Below are 20798 nucleotides of genomic sequence, written 5' to 3' on the forward strand. Positions count from 1 at the left end.
TTTGCTGATACTCTGTCGGCCTCTTATATTTCGTATGGTAAGTGCTATTAACATTTTTCCTTATTTGCTATGTTATTATAATACTTATTTATTGGTATTGAAATGAATTCTTATGGAGCCAATTTGTGTGTATATATATTTTCTTTTATAAAAGTAATAAATTAATATTATAAGTAGCAATTCATGTTTTAAATTTTTTTTTCCTTGACTTTCTAAAAGTATGCTGATATGCCTTTAAAATATCTTAATTAAATCTAAATATCTAATCTAAATATTTCTAGACAAACAGCAAAAAAATGCAGTGCAATAATAAACGAAATATTTAACATTTTTATTTCTTTGCTCTGACGTCCAGCGTGACATTGAATACCGGCACTCAACACGCAATGCCTCGAGAATTCATCGAAAAATGGAGAACGAAGTGTCTCAACACTAGGTTTCTTAAATTACATGTATAAATAAAGATAAATGTTTACAATCATCAATATTTCATCTTACACCTAACATATTATCTATGGCACATATCGCACAAAGCAAGCCTGTCTAATACTAGGTACTATCTGAATTAACGTGATTAGCCGAGCCAGTCGGCCGTGCCTAATCGAATACTTGTTCGATGAATGCATTTGATTTAATAATCAGTTCGTCTTCTAAATTGATCAATCTTTATTGAATTTGAAATATTTTCAATATCAACAGTGTTCTTGTAAAATTTCACGCTGTATCCCGCATAAAGCACAGAGAGCCTAGTGATAAGACTCTCTGCACCTTACTTCTACCGCGAATTCTGGATGTATTGTGTGTTGAGCGACGCCACTCCATGTTCTGCTTCATCACGAGAGCGACGAAAATGTAAACACTAAATATTTAATTTCCTTGAGGAATATAACCCACAAGCTTACAGCTTACTACGCTTGTGTCGATGCATTACTACTGGGCCTCTTGTAATTGATTATTTCAAAAAAAATACTTCACAAGATAAAAATAAAAAATGTTATTCTTATAGCATACAAACAAGTTTTGTGGAAGTAACTTTATCTATAGCGATTCATTTACATATACGAACGGAAGAAAAAACAAAAAAAAGCATATTTTTAAAGATTAATAATTAAATAAGAAATTATTAAATTTAAATTCAATTCATAATTATCTAATTTTATTTACATAGTAACCAAAGTAAACGTGCATGCAAAATTACGCTTCAATTGGCTGTGGATATTAAAATTAAATAAAATGTCCAAAACTATACTTACAAACATCATTAAGTTAAATACAAACTTGTAACATAAAATGCAATAACAATTAAAAATCAAACGCTATATATTTATCTCATTACAAAAAAATATCCACTGAGCTACTATAACGATACAATCTTTCACAGCCTCTATTCCCGTACAGGCGCATGTAAGCAAAGGCATGTATATCCAAAACCTAATATACCATTCGCGTCACGTCGCGAGTCTATAGTAGTTTTCAATCCGAGAATACTCCCAAACGGGAGTATTTGTCACGTACTGCAACTTTGAGAACGGTATCATTTCAACACTTATGTTGAGATATCATTAGATTATTAGGTTTATAGATACTCGTATACTTTATTCAAGTTCCGAAGCTTTATTTATGGAGGAGAAAGTTAGAGTAGTTTATTTTCGTTCATATTTTTATGGAAAAGAAAATCAGGCCGTCGACTATTGGGATACCGTGTTATTATTAACGCAACAGTTATTAATTTAGTACCCACTCGGCGTTAAGTCACGCCAATAAGTACAGTCTCTCGTCTCGGAATCGGTAAAAAGCGTAAAACAGAGGATATCATCAAGGTTCTCTCTGTCCATCCTGCCCAATACGAGCTAAAACATGAAGTTCAAAAAAAATAAATAAGATGATACAATTTTTGCATAATTGAGGATGTAAATTTATCAGCGCTGCTTTCACTTTTTTTATATTGAAAAATATGTCTTTTAATTTTATTTTGTATAGTAACAAACAAACGTGGTTCAATTTTATTAAAATAAATGTAAAAGAAATATATTTAGTTTGTTTAGACGAAGGACGGCACGTAGCTTCTTTATATGAGCAAAAAAATAAAAATGGAAAAATGATACTTAGTTTTCCATCTATCTATTATAAAGAATTCGATAGATATTATATAAAAATTAGAAATGAGAATATACACGGCTTTTATTTCGTAAAAATCAAATCAAATCGGCTTCACGCTGTATCCCGCACTAAGTAGGGTACGCAGAGGGAACCTAGTGTTAAGACACTCCGTTCCCCATTTTCTGCCAATTTTTTCGAGGCATGCGTCTTGAGGGGCAGAACGCTGGGATTTTGCCTTGGTGCTAGAGCGAAGAAAGGAAAATATTAATAAATAGTAATTAATTTTCTCGAGTGGAGAGCGAACCCACTAACGTCGCATTACAGTCATGCCCTTGCACCCCTGCGCCACGACGCCGATATTTTATTATTTTAATAAAAATTATAGGAAAAATAACACATTTCCAATCTACGTATCCAGCGAGACGATCAATCGTAAAACTAAATGACCAAGTACATACGTGCAATATGATCTACGAGGCCTTCGATCACAATCCATCAACCAAGTCGGTATTCGCCTTAGCCTAGGCTCCCAGACGTACCGCGAAAGCTTTTTCGAATGGTAAAACTTTACATCCCTTTTCCCGATGACAATAGAGAATTGGGGTAAAAAATAAGATGCTGGAGTACCCTATTCCAGACAAAGGGTCTTTCAATGAAAGCCACTTAAGGTGACACTTTACTCCGATTAATGTTATCGCTGCCAGCCAAACTGAATACAAAATGCAAGTCCTCCCCCCTTATATATTAAGGGGGGGAGGACTTGTTTTTTGTATAGCTTTGGCGTTTTACATATTTTATTAATATCACGTTTTCACTTTAAAGTTGCATAATTTTTGTAATGATTGACCGTAAAACCACTATCAGGCTATTTATCGACTGAATATTTTCTTTCTATTATATTAAACAGCGAAAATCTTTAGATTTTTTTTCGGTATAATAATATTAAGTTAAATTACAAACGTCTTTAGGAAGTAAGTTATCGTGCGGTGGTCCCAAAATAAATTGGCACAGGAAATAAACTCGTAGCTCGTGAGAGCCTATAACTTAGTGTTAAATCTCAGTTAAGATATACGACACCGAAAGTTAATTGTTACGGGTTAGGGGAGTCTCGATCCATTTCTTTGTAGAAAAATGTAACGTAAGAAGCGAATACGAAAGTCCGCTTAAACCCGCCTTTGGGGAATAACCGAGCTCTTTAAATATTTCTCAATTTTACCTTAAAATTTTATAGTGGGGCCGGCATGGCACAGAGGCTCAAAAGATGTGATTATAACATGGTTGTTGTAAGTTCGATTTTCAGTCGAGAAATGAATTATTATTTCTTAACATTTTCATTTTGTGGCACCAAGGCAAAAGGCCTGGCGTTGAATTCCGCTACTCAGCAAGCAATGCTTCGAAAAATTCAGCCAAGTGAGAAAGGGAGTGTGTTACTACTAGGTTCCCCAAGTTTCCCTCTGCCTACCCTGCTACAAATAGGATACAGCGTGAAGTGGATTTATTTTTAAATTTTATAGTAACCAAATTTCTTCCATCCATATATTCGACAAACCACATATTCACCAAATAAATAATTCCTTTGTAAATGAGATCGCCTCGTACGTACGCACTCATTCGATATTTCTCCATCGTCTGTCAAATAGACTAGCACAATAAATGTTTATTGTCCTCGAATTACTCGAGTGAGAAACAGTATAAAGAGAAAAGAATGGGGCGTACGGAAGGGACCACGACAAAGGCGATCCTTCTTGGGACCACCAGCCGTGACGACGCCTACATTAAGGTTATCGTCATCCGCCAAACTGAATAGAAAGCCTCGCATGGGAAGCACCCAGTGATTCATGTAACTCTCTCTATTATCATAATGCAATTGTTTATTAGAGCATCGTGTTTCCTTAATACCGAGAGAAAGGTAATAATATTCATGATATATGGTATGTATTTGAGGCCAGTCGTAGCGCAAGCCAGTCGTAGCGCGAGCGGGTTATATTACCACTCAAAATGAAAAAAAAATAATAATTTCATTTCTTCAACATGCAATGGGTTAAAAATTGGGAGGAAAGTAGAGAGAAGAAAATTTAAAACTAAAACATAAATTTTATTTTGAATATTAATAATATTATAGTAGTTTAAATAATGTAAAAATAATCTGAAATTTTATTTTTATTTTTTTATTTTGCTATATAATAGTAATAGTACTGTTACGTAGTTAAAGTGGTAGATACATTTGATCAAATCCTTACTTAAGTGAAACATGCGAGACAGACCGAGGTCGTGGGAAGCCTTATCTAAAGAGCGGATTACACTCCAGGCTACGTTATCTAGTTGTAGCACTTCACATTTGCTTTTCTTTAGCATAATATGTAAATAATATAAGATATATATTGTTATATGTTGAGGCCAGTCACGGCGCAGTAGCTTAAGCGTGCTACTCACAAGTGACAACGTGACAAGTAGTGGGTTTGATTCGGAATCGAGGGAATGATATATTTAATACTAGCGACCCTCTTGCGGCTTCGCCCGCTTTTACTACTGGATTATTCATGTAATGTATGTTTGCAAAGCACTTAAGATAATGTGAAAATTAATTAAACCCTAATGCAACCCGCATTTTTGTAGTTTCAATAAGGATTTTCCAATTGTTTTACACAGCAAGGATTTTTCAGTAGGTACCGTAATTTTAAATCTTTTCAAGTACTTATTAAAATATATTTAAATGACTATTTTTAAACGGAAGAAATTATAAACAAAAACCTACCTAATAATAAGTACTACAAAAAATATGAAACCAAATATATCGCGCTGAAATAATACATTCAACTCCAACTATCCAATACGTGCAAACCCATCTAAATCGTCGTTGCTATAAAGGCAGGCAGGCGGGTTTTTTTTTCGAGCTTGTGGATAATGCTTAAGAGGGTATTCTGTCCCTGATGAAAAGCAAGCACTACGTGGCTGCCTGTGAGGAAAATTAAATAGAATTCATCGGCCGGTAATCGAACCCGGGCCGCCCGCGTGGCATGCGACCATTCTACCACTGAACCACCGATGCGTGTAAGGCAGGCGGGCGCGACGGACGCATGGCGAGTGGCGAGCCGTTTCGCAGCAAGAGTTTTTTGATATTGTAACAACTTCTAAAGTACTTATTAAAATGAAAAACAGTAAAAGACAGTTTTGATCTACATTAAATGGCCAACGTAACTAATATACTTATTTATATGCTGAGAGTAAGGGATAAGTGAAACTTGAGTAACATAGAGCTAATGTGTCAACGGCGGGATGTGTCAACAATTAAATGCGTTTTTCTGTAAAACTATTAGCAATTTCGAAATAGTGTAAAAAGCAAATTTTATCTTCGTTTAACGTAGAAAATTAATAAAGTATTTTAAAGGATAAGGATTAATACCATTATGGAAAAATATGACTCACAATAAAAAATATATTGAAATTATTATTTTTAGACAGAAATATGATCACTACACGTTATTCTTAAAAGATATGAATATGCTCTTGCGGACTTTTTTGTAGATTTTATTAAAAGGCACAATACTCCAGTACATTATTTTCATGTAGTACTTACCATTAAAGCAGCGCATGCGCGAAAGTGTCTCAACGGGTATAAAGTCTTATACATATTTATCGTATTTATGTTAATTTAAATAAGAATGTACAAATAATAAACTATATATAAACCTTCTACGAAAAATACTCGACCTAATGGTGAAAACCGCATCAAAATCCGTTGGGTGGTTTAGAAGAAGAAGAGTTAGAAACAACAGACAGACACGAAAAGCGACTTTGTTTTATAAGATATAGGATTTTCATTTTCTTCGCTCTAGTTAGGTCAAGGCAAAGCGCGGCGAAAAGAGTAAAACGGATATATCTTGAAGGGAACTTGATGGAAAAAAATATAATCAAGTTAATTAAGTTTATTACATATATTAATAAAAATATAATTATATTTTTTTAGAACATCTAAATCCGTTCACTTTAAATTCAACATAATGGAGTCAAAACCGCAGATTTTAGTTTAAAATTACAAAATTAATTCCCCAAAATACTTGTTATGAACAAACTTACTATAAAATTAATAAAATATTCATTATTATATATATATAGTAAAAACATATTATTTGCATAATACTCTGTAATATCGCATAGTTTATTATCGTTAACATTCCTTGAAGTTGGTATATCTCGCAGTCGTATTTTACTTAGAAGATTAAGTTCTTAGACGGAATACTGGATATTCGATGAACATCTGTATAATGGGTATTTGTGAGAGAGGATTGCTTAGAACCTTTTTAATGGGTTTATAATAATCCAATTTAATGCAATTTTTTTATGCTTATATACATTTATTTGTTCAAAATTATTTTTAATATTATTTGTGCTTAACATTGTATCTGCATAGGCAGAGGGATCCTAGAAACTTAGTGTTAAAACACTTCCGTTTACCATTTTCCGCCAAATCCTTGAGGCAATTCGTGTGAAAATTCACTGGAAAATAGGGAACGTTGTATCTTAACACTAGGTTCCTTCTACCTTCTCTGTATAAATATAACATGAAGCTATAAAAGTTTTAAGTTAGAGTTTCTAAAAAAAATATAATGGACCAAAGCCATTATTACTTATATATGCATATTTAAATGCCTCACGGGCAAGATATCTCCTTACTTAACGCTTTACCGGTCCCAGACTGCAACACTAGAGATATATACAAATACATATGTATGTACAACTAGTATGGATCATATTATAAGCTACACTAGCGTAGCAGCTGAGTGCTACGTCTTGGTGCTACGAAAAATATCAATATAGACAATAATACAGTATTCATATTCTAGTCATTGTTGGCGAAGGGGCATAAGGGGCATAGGGGCAGGTAGCGGGTTCCCACTTGAAGAAATTAAATATTTTGATTTCTTCTCTCTGATGTGAAGGCAAAACAGTGCCTCTAGATTTCATAGAAAAGTGAACGGAGTGTTTTAACATTAGGTTACCAGGTTCCCTCTATTTACCCTGGTAGTGTGAAACTAAAAACAAATATTTAACTTAAAAGCTTTTACGTAAAGCATGGTTATAAATTATATACTCATTTTTCTACATTAGTTACACATTCTTAAAGCCGTCATTGCTATAAATTTTCATATTGCAAGGGCAACGCAATATTATGAGGTAAAGTGTGCTGTATTTCATGCCTAGACAGGTAAGTATAAACGTCGTCTAGATTATTTGTCTATAGTTTATTTTTAAGTATACAAACTGGATTTAAAATAAAGATTATATATAGTGTAAGAGTCATTTATAATAATTATTATTAATTTATTGATATTTATTACATAAACAAAGAAAACCTGATAAAGTTCTCACTTGATATAATAAAATATTTTAAATTTTAATTTCCTCGCTCTGGTAACAAGGCAAGCGGCGGCGTTGAATTCCGCCACTCCACCAGCAATGCCTCCGGTGGAAGGTGAGGAACGTTAGTGCCTTAATGAGAACAGAGGCTACTAACACTAGGTTTCCAAGTTCCCTGTGCCTACCCACCTATGTGCGTGATACCAGCAGTTAATACAAAATTAAAAAAATAAAATAACATTAATTGGTCTATAATAATAGATCACAAATTACCTTAGGAATTACAAAAAAATTGAACTAATATAATAATAATTAATACTATTTGCTCTAAGTTAAAATAATAACAGTAAATTCACATACAAAATCGTCTAACATTAAAAGTGGGATGGTTTGGTAATAGAGCTAATTCCAACTCCTACTGCAACTTAGTTTGATTACTAGCATTAGTTTATATTAGTTAAATGGACACAGAAATGGTCACATGTGCAAGGTTTAAATTAATGTCCTAGTAAAACATTTTTTGCTATTTTAATTCGTTTTCATTTCTAATTTAGCAGCACAATGTTTCTTAGTTCAAATTTATTTCAATTTAGTTATATACCTAGAGAAACAAATTAAATTTTGGACTGTAAACTCGACGGTTGTGAGACTTCGAATCCCATTCAACAAGACTATTTTTTTCAATGGTAAGGGGTACCTGGAAGATATCACCTGGTGATAAAGCCGTCTTTTCACCATATTTTTCCTTTGCTTTTCTTTTATTTGTTTATTATTAAGTTGGTATAATAAAATATTAAATAAATATTTTTTTTATTACATTTTCGACAAGACAATAATATATACTTTATTTTAAAAACAATTCATATTTGAAAATGTCTAATTTATTCTCTTGTATAATAAAAGTATATACTTAAAATTAAATACAATTATGTCAATCTAGTAAGTAAAAGACTACATTATTATTCCCTTTCGTATATAATATTAGCTGTAATAGCTAGAGAGCTTTGATTTTTAATGAGATGAAAAGCGATACGTTATACTCGTTTCTCGAATAAGGAAAATATAGGCTTATTTTCCTTTACCATCTATCTTAAGTGTCTAACGTTAATATTAAATGTATTTTTACATACATTACCTTTTTAAGTGTAAGTACTTGCGATTTTTTTTGATACACTCATCAATTATTGAAATTCTTTAATGTATTATATTGTGAAAAGTGCTAGCTAATAATAAATAATATAAGAAAAATTACGTTTTTGGTCACAAGCGACGTAGCCAAGGAGAAGACACACCAAATACCTAGTGTTAACACACGCCGTTCTCCACTTTCCACCAAAATTCAAGAAATTATGGGTTACGTGGTGAAATTTCATATAAATCTTTGCCTTCTGAGAGTTATATATAAATAATTTATTACCTCAAGGAAAGCTAGAACTATTATTTTCTTTTAAAAATTTTAAACCTTTCTTGCGTATAACTTGTATGCTCATTACGTATTAATTCTTGAGCTAATTAAGTTATTGTATATGACTGTATAATGAACAAAACCTAACTGCTCTCAATTCTTACACGAACGAACGACGAAAATAAATGAAAAGATTGTATGCCATTTTTCACCAACTTGTCAATCACAACAAATCCCCTTCTTTTATATGCTTTTCTTTATATTGCGTTGATTTCTCTGTTACCTACTTATTCTCACTGAGAACTAACTTAATGCACTATATAATATATTCTGAAAAATGCAATCCGTTTCACATACATATCCCTGGATTGAGTAAGAGACTGACATATTTCACAGGTCTTCGAAGCGACTCCCCGAATATTGATCAGTGGAATCCTTCATACCGCAACGCCAGATGCGCTCTGAAAATTACTTTCAAATAAATCCGACTTACATAAGTTATATACTCACGTACTAAAACGTGCTCGGTGACAATGGCATAATCATTTATTTATGAAACTGAGGTGCGCGTTTTCCAATCAAAAGTTCAAAAGTTCAAAAGTTCAAAGTTGTGAGATTTATACTATATAACGAACGAACGTAGCGGTTCTAAGTTGAACGATTTAAGGACTCGTAGCGGTCGCTAGTTAAAGTTACAAGTGGTTGAGCATGTAGACCAATTAAAAGATTTTAACTATTCTAAAAGTATATAAATATTAAAAAACATTAAATGATTATAATTTTTTCTGAATTTATGCTGGTGTGAATATAATTCTAATATTTTGGCTGGTGTAAAAATGTAAATATCTAATAATTTATTTTAAAATAAATTATGTATTTTTAAATTATGTATAATTATTTGATATAGAATAACAGTGTAGATTCAAATCACATTTTACTCGTACATTAACAGGAAAGAAGATATGTGATAATACTGACTGCATTTTCACTATCTGAGACTCGTTATCAATTTGACACGAATAATTTTACTATCTTTGGTAAATACAAAAGCTTTACAATCACTTACATTATTAGAACATACTTAGCTTTACCCTATATAGTAAGTTAGCTAGAGAAAACGCAGAGCCAAACGCTAAGATATCTCCATATCTCTTTCGCCTCGTCCACTGGTGTCAACCTACTGTCACTGTCATATATGCCCTCCGAAAGGTCCTCATGCGTTTTACGTAACCTTCCTCCATTTTCTTTAATACTGTTTTTTCAACAAATACCTGGATACGTGGCACTCCACTACTGTGCGGTTTCGTAGAAATTTCCTTCCACGCGCCACCGAACTGTGGAATGGCCTACCCGCGGCTGTGTTTCCAGGTCGGTACGAAATGGGTACCTTCAAAAAGCACGTCTATCTCCACCTCAAAGGCCGGCAACGCACCTGTAGCTCCTCTGGTGTTGCACGGGGTCGTGGGCGGCGGTGATCACCGTCAGGTGGCCGGAACGCTCGTTTGCCTTGTCCTTTTTTCCATAAAAAAATCAACCGAGGTCTCCCCACCTATCTTACCGCTTACTTTTACTTTCTAAATCTTTTTTGCCATTCTTTCATCACTCATTCGTTCAAGACGCCCAAACAAATTATTAGTGTACGTGTCTTTTAGGACCGCCGTTATAATAAAACAACCATCCATGATATATTTTTTTTATTTTAAAATATCATAAAATGATATTAACATCTTATATTTAACATTGATAAATAGTTACGTCCATGCTAAAATGTTTAACTGGATATTAAATATTTACAGTATACTTAAAATTGTCAGATATTATTGTCGTCAATAAACAATTTATTATCAATACACATATTATAATAATTATTAATTATATTTAATTTAAGTTATATTTTTTTGAATTTGCACGTAAAATAATTGCGTGGTTACATATTATGTTAAGATTAACATACTGTTTGAATTAATTTATTATAATTGATATTATAAAATACTATAAGCAAAAAAAAAAACATTAATTATATTGTTAAATTGTTTTTTAAACAAAGTAAGCTCGCACCATATTCTTTATTTTCATTTCTGTCCACATCTAAGGTACAATCGTCCTTACATTTCTACTCGATTTCTTTTGTTATTCATTGGTGATTATTAATTAAATAATAAATAATCGATAAAATATTGAAATGTTACTATAGAAGCCAATTTATTAATGGAATCACTCAATTTTTATTTATTATTTAATTAAATTGATTTATTTATTTACAATACGATTTTAACACAAATTGTAAAAGATTTTTTTCAAAAATAATAATATTTTTATAAAAGAAATGCTGATATTATTGTCACAATTACATTTCAAACGTTTAAACGTATTGCAATATTATTATTAATAATTACATGCAAACGCTATCATTTTGTTGATTTTCTTAAATCCAATATTATAAAATATTTCATGTATAAATAATACATTTTATTATTATAAATATTAACTTACTTATAACTGACATTAAGTCATAATACTGTACAAAGTAATATAAGATTAGAAGCAACCTTTGTAAATGCGATTATATACTTATTCGTTTATAAAATTATTGTCCTAGCATTAGTTGATGATATCGGTAAACAACGTTATTTAAAATAGCTTGTGATAATTTATATACACATAAATACTGTAAAAAATAATTACAAAGCTGCTGTATTAAATATATTTTTAAAAATAACATTTAAAAGTAACTTCAAAATATTTTTTAATAATAAAAAATAATAGTTCTACATCTACTATAAATTCTTTCTGTTACTTATACGTTTAATTATTCTACAATGTATGTACGAAGTTCAAAAAAAACTTCGTTATCTAATAATCTTCGCCCATTCCATTCATATGAGCACAAATATATTTTATAACTATACGGAAGACAAATTTATTAGGTATTTAATATCAAAATGTCAAATTTCTAATCTAAAAGTTTAAAATACTTTAATAATGAATGAAACGAATGTATGTACTTAACGTTAAATGTTCCATGAAGTTTATACAAATATTGCTTAATAATGATTATTCGGTGTAATACCAAATTATTAATAAAATAATAACATACTATATTTTTACATTTACATCGTATACGACTTCGATGTATAATATAATAATAATAATATATTAATTATTAATTATTGTATTATAATAAAATGACATTTTATAATGATTCATGTCACACAAATATACTTGCACTCGCTACTTACTTTGGTCTCTATTATTTATTTTTATTTATTTATTCATTTATTATTGTCTTTACAATCGTCTAGTCGTGTACAAAATACAATAATTTTTTACACATATTATATTTTTTATAATTGTAATCAACAATACAACGCCATGATTTCTCAATTATTTCTTATACAAACATCTTATTATATATACGAGTATTTCGATTTACAAAAGATATATCGTCAAAAATTAAATCAAAACTTTCTAAATACTATATTGATTACTGAACTGCATTTTATAAGCATACAAATTGATATTTTGTAGTTGATAGGTTACCTGATATGACAATTTCGATATCAATAAAATGTTTTTTTTTTAGCGTCATGCTGTATCCCGCACACAACAGGGTAGTCAAAGGGAACTTAGTGTTACGACACTCTGTTCCCCTTTTCAGTAACATGTAATTATAAGAAATTATCAAATTAGCTTGACTAACTTTGTATATTGTATAATTGTTGTAAAGAAGTGTAAAAATTATATTTATTGTAGTTTTTTACGTAATTTTCCAAATTTTTAAAATCTAAAATTATTTCGTGATTATTAATAGTACTGATATAAAAAGTTTGATTTTGTATTTAAATAAAGATTTTATATCTTAATTAACCTTTTAACATTATGAAGCTGTTTAATAAATCATATGTTCTAAAGATTTAGCTCTTATTTAAAAATATTGACAAAAATTAAAGTTGCTGTAATATAGTAGAAATTAATAAGCACTGTAACAAATTTCAGTTTAAAGCTGAGCTACTTAAGTATAACGATTGTTTTTTTTATTTATCAACAATCTCAACATTGTACAGACTACAGCTTACAACAATATTCATTTATTTAAAATTCAACAGCCATTTTGTTATCACCTAATTATGAAAATAATAAGCTAACTACATCCCGTCGACTATACATGTAAAAAAATCGTATTTTCAAATATATTATTAATGTAACATATTCAATTTTATTGTCGAGTTTCGATTTAAACTTTACATTTACAATTATTAAAACAACGTACATAATAATAGTATGATATTCGAAATTTTGATTTTTTTTTTAAATATGTACTTTTACAAAAAAAAAGAAATTCAAACTTATATTATTTAAAAACTAAATACATTCAATAATAATTTATAAGAATGATAATTTAATAATAATAATAAATTTAATAAGATGAGTGTAAAAAGTAGCGGCATTATTATAGACATAGAAACGAGGCGGTCCAGAGGGCCGCACCTTCTGTTTTTCGGTCCTTTGAGCGTATTCATTATGGCTGTTATTCGATGGACTGTAGGCATTAGTATTGTAGAAATTGAAGTTCATATATGATAAATCCAAGCTGTTCTGATTTCTGTCCGTCTTGTGTCGTTTTGGTGGACGCGTTGTTGCGATTGTTGTCCGTTCTGTTGTTGTTGTTGTCGTCGTTGTTGTTGTCGTTGTGGTTGTTGTTGTTGTCTTTTGTGGTGTTTCTGTTGATATAGAGAGGAGAAATGTTTAGTGTTATTTTAATACTTTCAGAATATTATTATGTTTTCAAATAATTATAAATTACTTTAAATACAATATTTTATTAACAATTATTATAAGCTTTTGCAATTACCAATAATTCGCTCATTCTAATGCATAGCAGCTATTATACTTCTCAATAATAATCACAATGAGTAAATTTATAAAGAAAAAGACAGATCAAGTGCTCGTTTTAAAACATAAATTGTAATGCTGATACTTTGAAAATATTTCAGAATGAACTTTAACACGAAAAATTATAACACAGAGATACCTACTTAGAAAAGACTTTTATAGAAAGTAATATTAAAGTAAATTTTAATAAAACGTGGATTTTCAACAAACCTTTTAGCGTTATGGTAGCATTAGCCTTCCCGTACGCGTTGCTTGCGGCGCAAGTGTACTCGCCGAAGTCATTTTTCTTGAGGCGATTAATGGTTAAGTTCATTCGCATCGCATATTCATTCAGGAAGTCCTCAGAAATGATGTACTTGGAGCTATTTAATAGCTTGGCACCTACGGAAAATATATTAAATTATTTTAACAAAATATCATAAATATTAATAGTGGAGAAATTATATTATTATTCTATTTTCTTTTAGTTTTATATGCACCGATATTTTTTAAATTTTTACTGCTGTAACAATAGAACTACATGTTAAAGATATCTTTACACAAAATTATTCCACATGACAAATTATCTGCGTATAGGACAGAAACACGAAGGCAGGGGAAATAAAAAAGAAGAAATGTTTTTTTTTGATATATGTATAAGTGGATATGTATTGATACACAAAATAGTATAAAATATTGAATAGTACCAAAAACCACTTTTAAATACTATTTTATGTCGGAATCGGAATACCTTTCGTAGACTCTATTCACCAAAAAAATTGTAAAATAAAATATATAAAAATATTTATTTATAAAATTTCAATTTCATTAAACAACTACAAGCAGACATGTACTTTTAACTCACAAGGCATTACATATCTGCGACCTACAAACACAGTAAAATTCGATGACCTCATTCAAGCCAGGGTTATTAAAATTGGGTTTACCGTAACATTTTTATTACACACACGTCGAAAAATTCATATAGCATATATACATATGTAAATTATTGACAAAAAAGAGAGAGAGAATAAAAGCTTTTACCGGATTGCGATTTCCCTCGCTGCCACATGGTGAGTGACTTCGGTGAAGCTTCCACGTAGCATTGCAAAGTGACTTGCATGTCCGATGAACGCCAAACAATCAAACTTACCACTTGCACTATCGGCGCAACTGGGTCGAACAAACATACATATATTCATAATAAATAAAAATATTATATATTTTTTTACATATACTATGTCATAAGAGAATAGTTTAGACTGAACTTAGTATATTTTTCCTTCTTCTAGATATTGTATAAGATAAATACCAGAGAAAGGAAATGAAAATATTAAATAATTTCATCCCCGAGTAGGATTCCAACTCGCAACCATCGCGCTTTTAATCATAAGCTTGTACTATTGTGCCTCAATGACCTCATTATTATCATATTTTTAAAATTTTATAATTAATTAGTTCTGAATCTTTGTCACAAGAAATAATTATATAAAAACATAAACCTGTTTTCTCAGAATTAGAGGTATATTTTTAAATAAAAATTAAGATAAATTAATATACCTATCACATTATTAATATGTTAAAACAACAATACTTACAATATACGGAAACTTCGTATCGTCTGCTCTTAGTTGGCGGGATCCCGTTCGCGGCTATACAAAGGTAAGTGCCCATATCGGTCCTCTTCAGGCTTTTCAGCGACAGCGTTGTGCCCACGTAGTTGTCCATTACTAGGAATAAATAAATGGATTTACTTTAATATTTGTATTCTAGCTTAATAGTTAAAAAAATATATTTTACATTTTAGTTTCTTTTGGTTATCTGATATGGTGGTTGGCAATTTTTTTGTTTGTAATTTTTAACTGAGACACTTTTATTCCTCCCTATTCAGGTTCCGTTTACCTTAACTTAACTTAACTGTATTCCAAAAATAATTTGCAGTGTATTAAACATTTTTTTCAATATAAACCCAAATAGTAAAAATAAGCTTAAAAAGAATAAATTGTTTTAACTGAGGCTTGAAGTAAAATTAAATTAAGCCTACAATTTACAGATTCCATTGCAATTGAATATATTTGAATATTGATTTTAAATTTCTTCTAATATAGAACTGAAGAGTTTGTTTCATTGAACGCGCTATTAATTTAAAATACATCACTGGTTCATATTGAATAAATATTTTTAAAATTATTTTCACAATGGATAGTCTATTTATCGAAAAAGTTCTAGGTAATATTACATCACATTTTTCTTTCATTTTTTTTATCTTCTCGCTGTATCCTGCTCACAGAAAGTTAGATTAGGTATAGGTTATACTTCAGAATAACAAAGGCCACATTTATTTAAATACTTAATAATAATGATTTTAAGCAGGCGAAGCCGCGTGTCTCTCGCTAGTATATGCATAAAGCTGAATTCCATATTACAAATTGTAAATATTGTTTCTATTATCATACTATCAATTTGAGAACTCACTTCTCAAACGAGAAAGGCAAATAAGCATCCTGAACGAGCTAAATAAATGGTGAATAAATTCTGGTGCTAAAGTGAGTAACGGTATCACCACCACCTGTGACGGTTATTTATTACAAAATTAATTGCAAATATAATTACTATATGTTGGGATTAAAAATTGCGTACATTTCCATCATAACCCACGAGCTTCGTAAGTACAGCTATTTACAAATGTAGCATGTGATACAATTATTTAAGAACTTATTTTAGGAGCTAAGGAATTTTATTAATTAAGACGCGTATGTTAAAGTTTTTTTTTTCAGCTTCAGATTGTAGAAGCGTATTTTAAAGCTTTTTTTTCAGCTTCACGCTGCATCCCGCATATAGCAAAGCAAAAGAAGCATAGTGTTAAACTCTCCGTTCTGCACTTTCCGCTGCTCGAGCTTCATTGCACGAACGAAGAAATAAAGTCACATATTTCATTCTCCCAATAATAAAGTTGAGCGTTGACTAAATTATCTACTTACTAATTTTATAGTAAATTCAATTTAATAAAACTAGTCATTGGTTCTATTCATATAAAAAATATGTATCGATGGTATATCATGCTAACGGAAACAGCAAGATATTAAAATTATAAAAAAATGTAGTGTGTCTATTATCTATATTGATAAATAAAAATACACTACAAAAAAATATAGAATTCAGGTCATTGAAAATCAAGAAAAGTAAAATACGTTTATGAGATATGAAAATAAAATTAATTCATTTTAATTAGAACTTGCTATATTTCTAGAATATATAAAACAAAACTAAAATATTTATTATTAATTAAAACTTTAACTTGCTAATAAATAGCATCAACTGCGAAGCGTTGCGAAGTAATATCGGCGAAACGTAAACAATATAAGAGTTAATTATAGATCGATTTAGTGCGACATAAGGATCGGGGGAATTGGCTAAATTTATTTGATATGTACCAAAATCCTGTATTTCTTTGTCTCTGAATTTTATAATAACAGTGTCTATAAGTACAGATTGTCATGATGTTTAACCCTTAACTGCTCGCATGGGGTCAAAGCACTTTCGCATATCGAAAAAATGCACTTGCAACGGTTGGAACCTCCCCGCGCGCCCGCTAGCCTCTTAATATACGCTAAAGAACATACATTAGTACCGTTTAGGCCGCTGCAGGTGAAGGTTAAGCCTCTGCTCTCTTGAGCCGTGACCCCGTGCGAGTACTTACGTGACTTTTTTGAGAAAGGTAAGCTTTTTATATTCTATTGTTTTTAATTAGATATTGATATAACTTTGAATGAAATATTATAGTGAATGATAATTTCTATCGTTTTACTGGTTTAGAATTATTTATTTTTTGTATTTTTCGTACAAATATGTTATTTACATAGGTCTTTTTTTATTCCTCAGTTATCAAACATTCTTGCGACAACTTGCAACGGAACTTGTTGAAAGTCATCAAAAACGTCGAACCACGCGGCTATTAGAAGTACATGGTTTGGAAACTCCACCTGCTCCACCTACCACTAAACGTGGGCGGTGCTGGGCGTGGGCGTGGGCGGTGCGGTGCATGAAAAAGAGTGACTGAAAAGTATCCACAAAATGCAGTTAAGGCAAAAAGTTTTTGTGTAATGAGCACTTCATTGTTTACTGCCAAAACTGCAATAACGATGATTGCCATAGTTCCTAAATATTCATGAAATTTTAATGCATGATCTCATGTTGTGCCAAAAATGTTCCTTATTGTAGAAGTTTATATTTTAGTTATTTTTATGCCTTAGAAGATTTTATTTTAAGTTGTGGTTTTTTTGTCTTATAGATTAAATAAAGTACTTTCATAATTACTATTCGCTTGTTTCATTAAAAAAAAGGAATCATCAAATTTTATCCATACAAATTGGGGTCACCACGGACCCCGTGCGAGCAGTTAAGTGATTTTCTTCGTGCGAGCAGTTAAGGGTTAAGATTCATTTTTATTTTAAATTCCATATAAATGTAGGAGATTTAAATTTAAATAATACAACTAAATGTATGAAAAGTTTATTACTGCACCTCAGTAAACTAAATATTTTGTATACGTACTTAGGACTCGTCTTCTGAGTCTTCGTAAATCTTAGTTTCGCTTGAGATTATAAAGATTAATCACAGTCTGAACTTTAAAAGAAGCTTACAAATGGAAATTTAAAATTATATAAAATTATTACTGAAATACAAATATAGTCTGCTGTATTGCCTTATATATTTGTTATCACATTAGTTAAGCATTTCTTAGCATATTGCACAATATTAACCAACCCACCCGCGGCTTCGCCTGCTCGAACTACACAATAATTTATTAACTAATCAGCGTTACACGAAGTGTTCTAATAATATTATCATTTGGAAGATAATAAAAGTAATCAACAAAGCTACTTTCTGTGCACTTGACAGACGGACAGGCGGACGACAAAAAGATCCTAGAACGATTCCGTTTCTTCCTTTTGAGGTATGGAACTCTAAAAATAAACTTACAAATAAAAAAGTATATAATAAAAGATAATAAGTTCTTTGAATTTTATATCATAGAATAATAATTACAACATTTAACAAATTGTCCATTATTTATGCAAGGGCAATCCATAAAGGAAAAACCACGTCAGCGCAAAGCGCCAACAACGGCGAGGCGTTGCCAAACCGATGTTCGCCAGATGTAAACTATCCGAGGGTAATTCACTTATACGAGCCTTTTGATACCCAATGCTGATACTGACCGCAACGACCGATCGATTTGTATTGGATATTAAAATATAATTATGATTCAATGTATTTGTAGGTATTTTAGATATTTAATTTGGATCGTAAAAATAATCTAAACGCTCAAATAATATTTTATTATTTTAGAACAATGAGAAAATTAAAAAAAAAAATCATAAATTAAATAATAAATTATACAGAAGCGATATTTTCTCGATGCCTTTTGTTTGATTAATATTTTACATGAAAATTCCTTATTTCAAGAAACCATAGAGATGAAAATGAAAGCGTTGCAGAAATGTTCCCTAGGTCTGTTAGGACATAGAAAGCTGCCATAGATTGCAGAGCCCAAATTCTTTAAATATCCTAAATTGAAGAACAAATTAACATTTCTAAGTTATTCTGGTCTATACTTAAATAATTTGTAAAAAGTAGAAATTTTGAATTAAAAATTAAAATTCTAATACAGCGTAGGTAATATGGAAACTTTTATTCGTAAGGACAATAAACGACTTCCTTAGCATATTAACAGTAGTAAATAATTAAAATAAGTAAATGCTAAAGTTTAATATTAACAAAGCATAAATCCAAATATTGATATTTGCTATATATAAATATAAAAGTTACAAAAAAATAAGCATAGAATAAGTTTATTCTAATACATTTCTGTAAATACCATAAATAATTAAAACTCTTCCTACAGTATCACAAATAGAAGTCTAGGCGATCTATTTGTAACGAAAACAAGCTGTAGGATGAATAAGTCAATTATGAACGTTAGCTTTTACACAGGATACGATGTCGGCGTATCGGTAATTCTATTACTTATCGATGTTTTAACGTTGTTAAAAATTGTAGCAAGGCTAAACGTTTTAGCTATTTTATTTACCGATTTCTTTTTCTGAAATGCATAAAGTTCTATTTTTGTTTATTATTTTTTATGTTTTTCCGTTGGTTTCTCCGTATTTGTGTGTGTTAAAAATATGTTTTTATTATTTGGAAGGGCGTCCTATCCTATCCTATCCTATCGACTCCATTGTAGGCAGAGGGAACCTCATGTTAAGGCACTCCGTTCCCCACTTTCCGAATTATGGAGTTATTGCGTGTTGTATGGCGGAACTCAACGCCGCGCTATATCTTGGCACCAGAGCGAAGAAATGAATATAAATTTAAATAAATATTACCTTGAGTGGAGATCGAACTCACAACCAGTCGATTTTGCAGCAGTCGTTGTGCCCCTGCGCCATGACTGCTTTTAAATAAATGCTTAGATATAAAACAAATATTTTATATCTAAACTTTCCCTTGAGTTAAAATCAAACCTACACTCATTGCGCATTCCACTTTTCGCATCCATCATGCATAATATATTCTAATAATTACTTTTTATAACTACACACAGGAAAGATAATATTTATACTGAGTTTTTAATAAAAATGTATTGTATTTCTGATTAAAACCTAACATATCCCGGAATAGCGCACCTTTTAATTAAAAGAAATATCTTCTTTCATACACTCGTAATATGTACGAGGTATTTACAAAGGAGCTACAATCGACGTCTCTACACAATTAAAAACATTTTAAATTAGTTTAATTAGATAACGGACATATATGCAGAAAGAAAAACATATGGAAAAAATTCTTTGGATTGAGTTTTTTTGTATTGCCTATCAATGAATCTATGGAAGAAATTTTCGCAACACATTTTATTAGGTACCTGATGTTGCCAGAAAGGCTACAGAAAATGAGGAAATTATCTTTTAAACCTTTAAAGATCTTAATGTTACGAGGAAAAAAATAATAAATGTACAATAACCGGAGAATGTAGTCAAAAGCTCTAGAAATAACAAAAAAA

At 30.6% G+C, this 20798-nt stretch overlaps 2 protein-coding genes across 2 annotated transcripts in view; one reads left to right on the forward strand and one right to left on the reverse strand.

Moving 5' to 3' along the window:
- Nucleotides 1–20798, forward strand: part of LOC146539934 (uncharacterized) — a 146938-nt gene that overhangs the window by 14994 nt on the left and 111146 nt on the right. The gene's annotated exons all lie outside the window — the stretch shown is intronic.
- Nucleotides 10543–20798, reverse strand: part of LOC146539935 (lachesin-like) — a 77313-nt gene continuing 67057 nt past the window's right edge. The window contains exons 6-9 of the mRNA XM_085207791.1: nt 15334–15465; nt 14780–14908; nt 13967–14137; nt 10543–13584 (exon numbers count right to left, since the gene is read on the reverse strand). Coding sequence (XP_085063917.1) covers nt 13247–13584; nt 13967–14137; nt 14780–14908; nt 15334–15465 — 770 coding nt within the window. The 3' untranslated portion in view covers nt 10543–13246. The remainder of the gene's footprint in view (nt 13585–13966; nt 14138–14779; nt 14909–15333; nt 15466–20798) is intronic.

The sequence above is a fragment of the Heliconius melpomene genome, chromosome 3 (genome assembly GCF_056956725.1).
Source record: "Heliconius melpomene rosina isolate 202511_hmr_F chromosome 3, ASM5695672v1, whole genome shotgun sequence".
NCBI lineage: Eukaryota > Metazoa > Arthropoda > Insecta > Lepidoptera > Nymphalidae > Heliconius > Heliconius melpomene.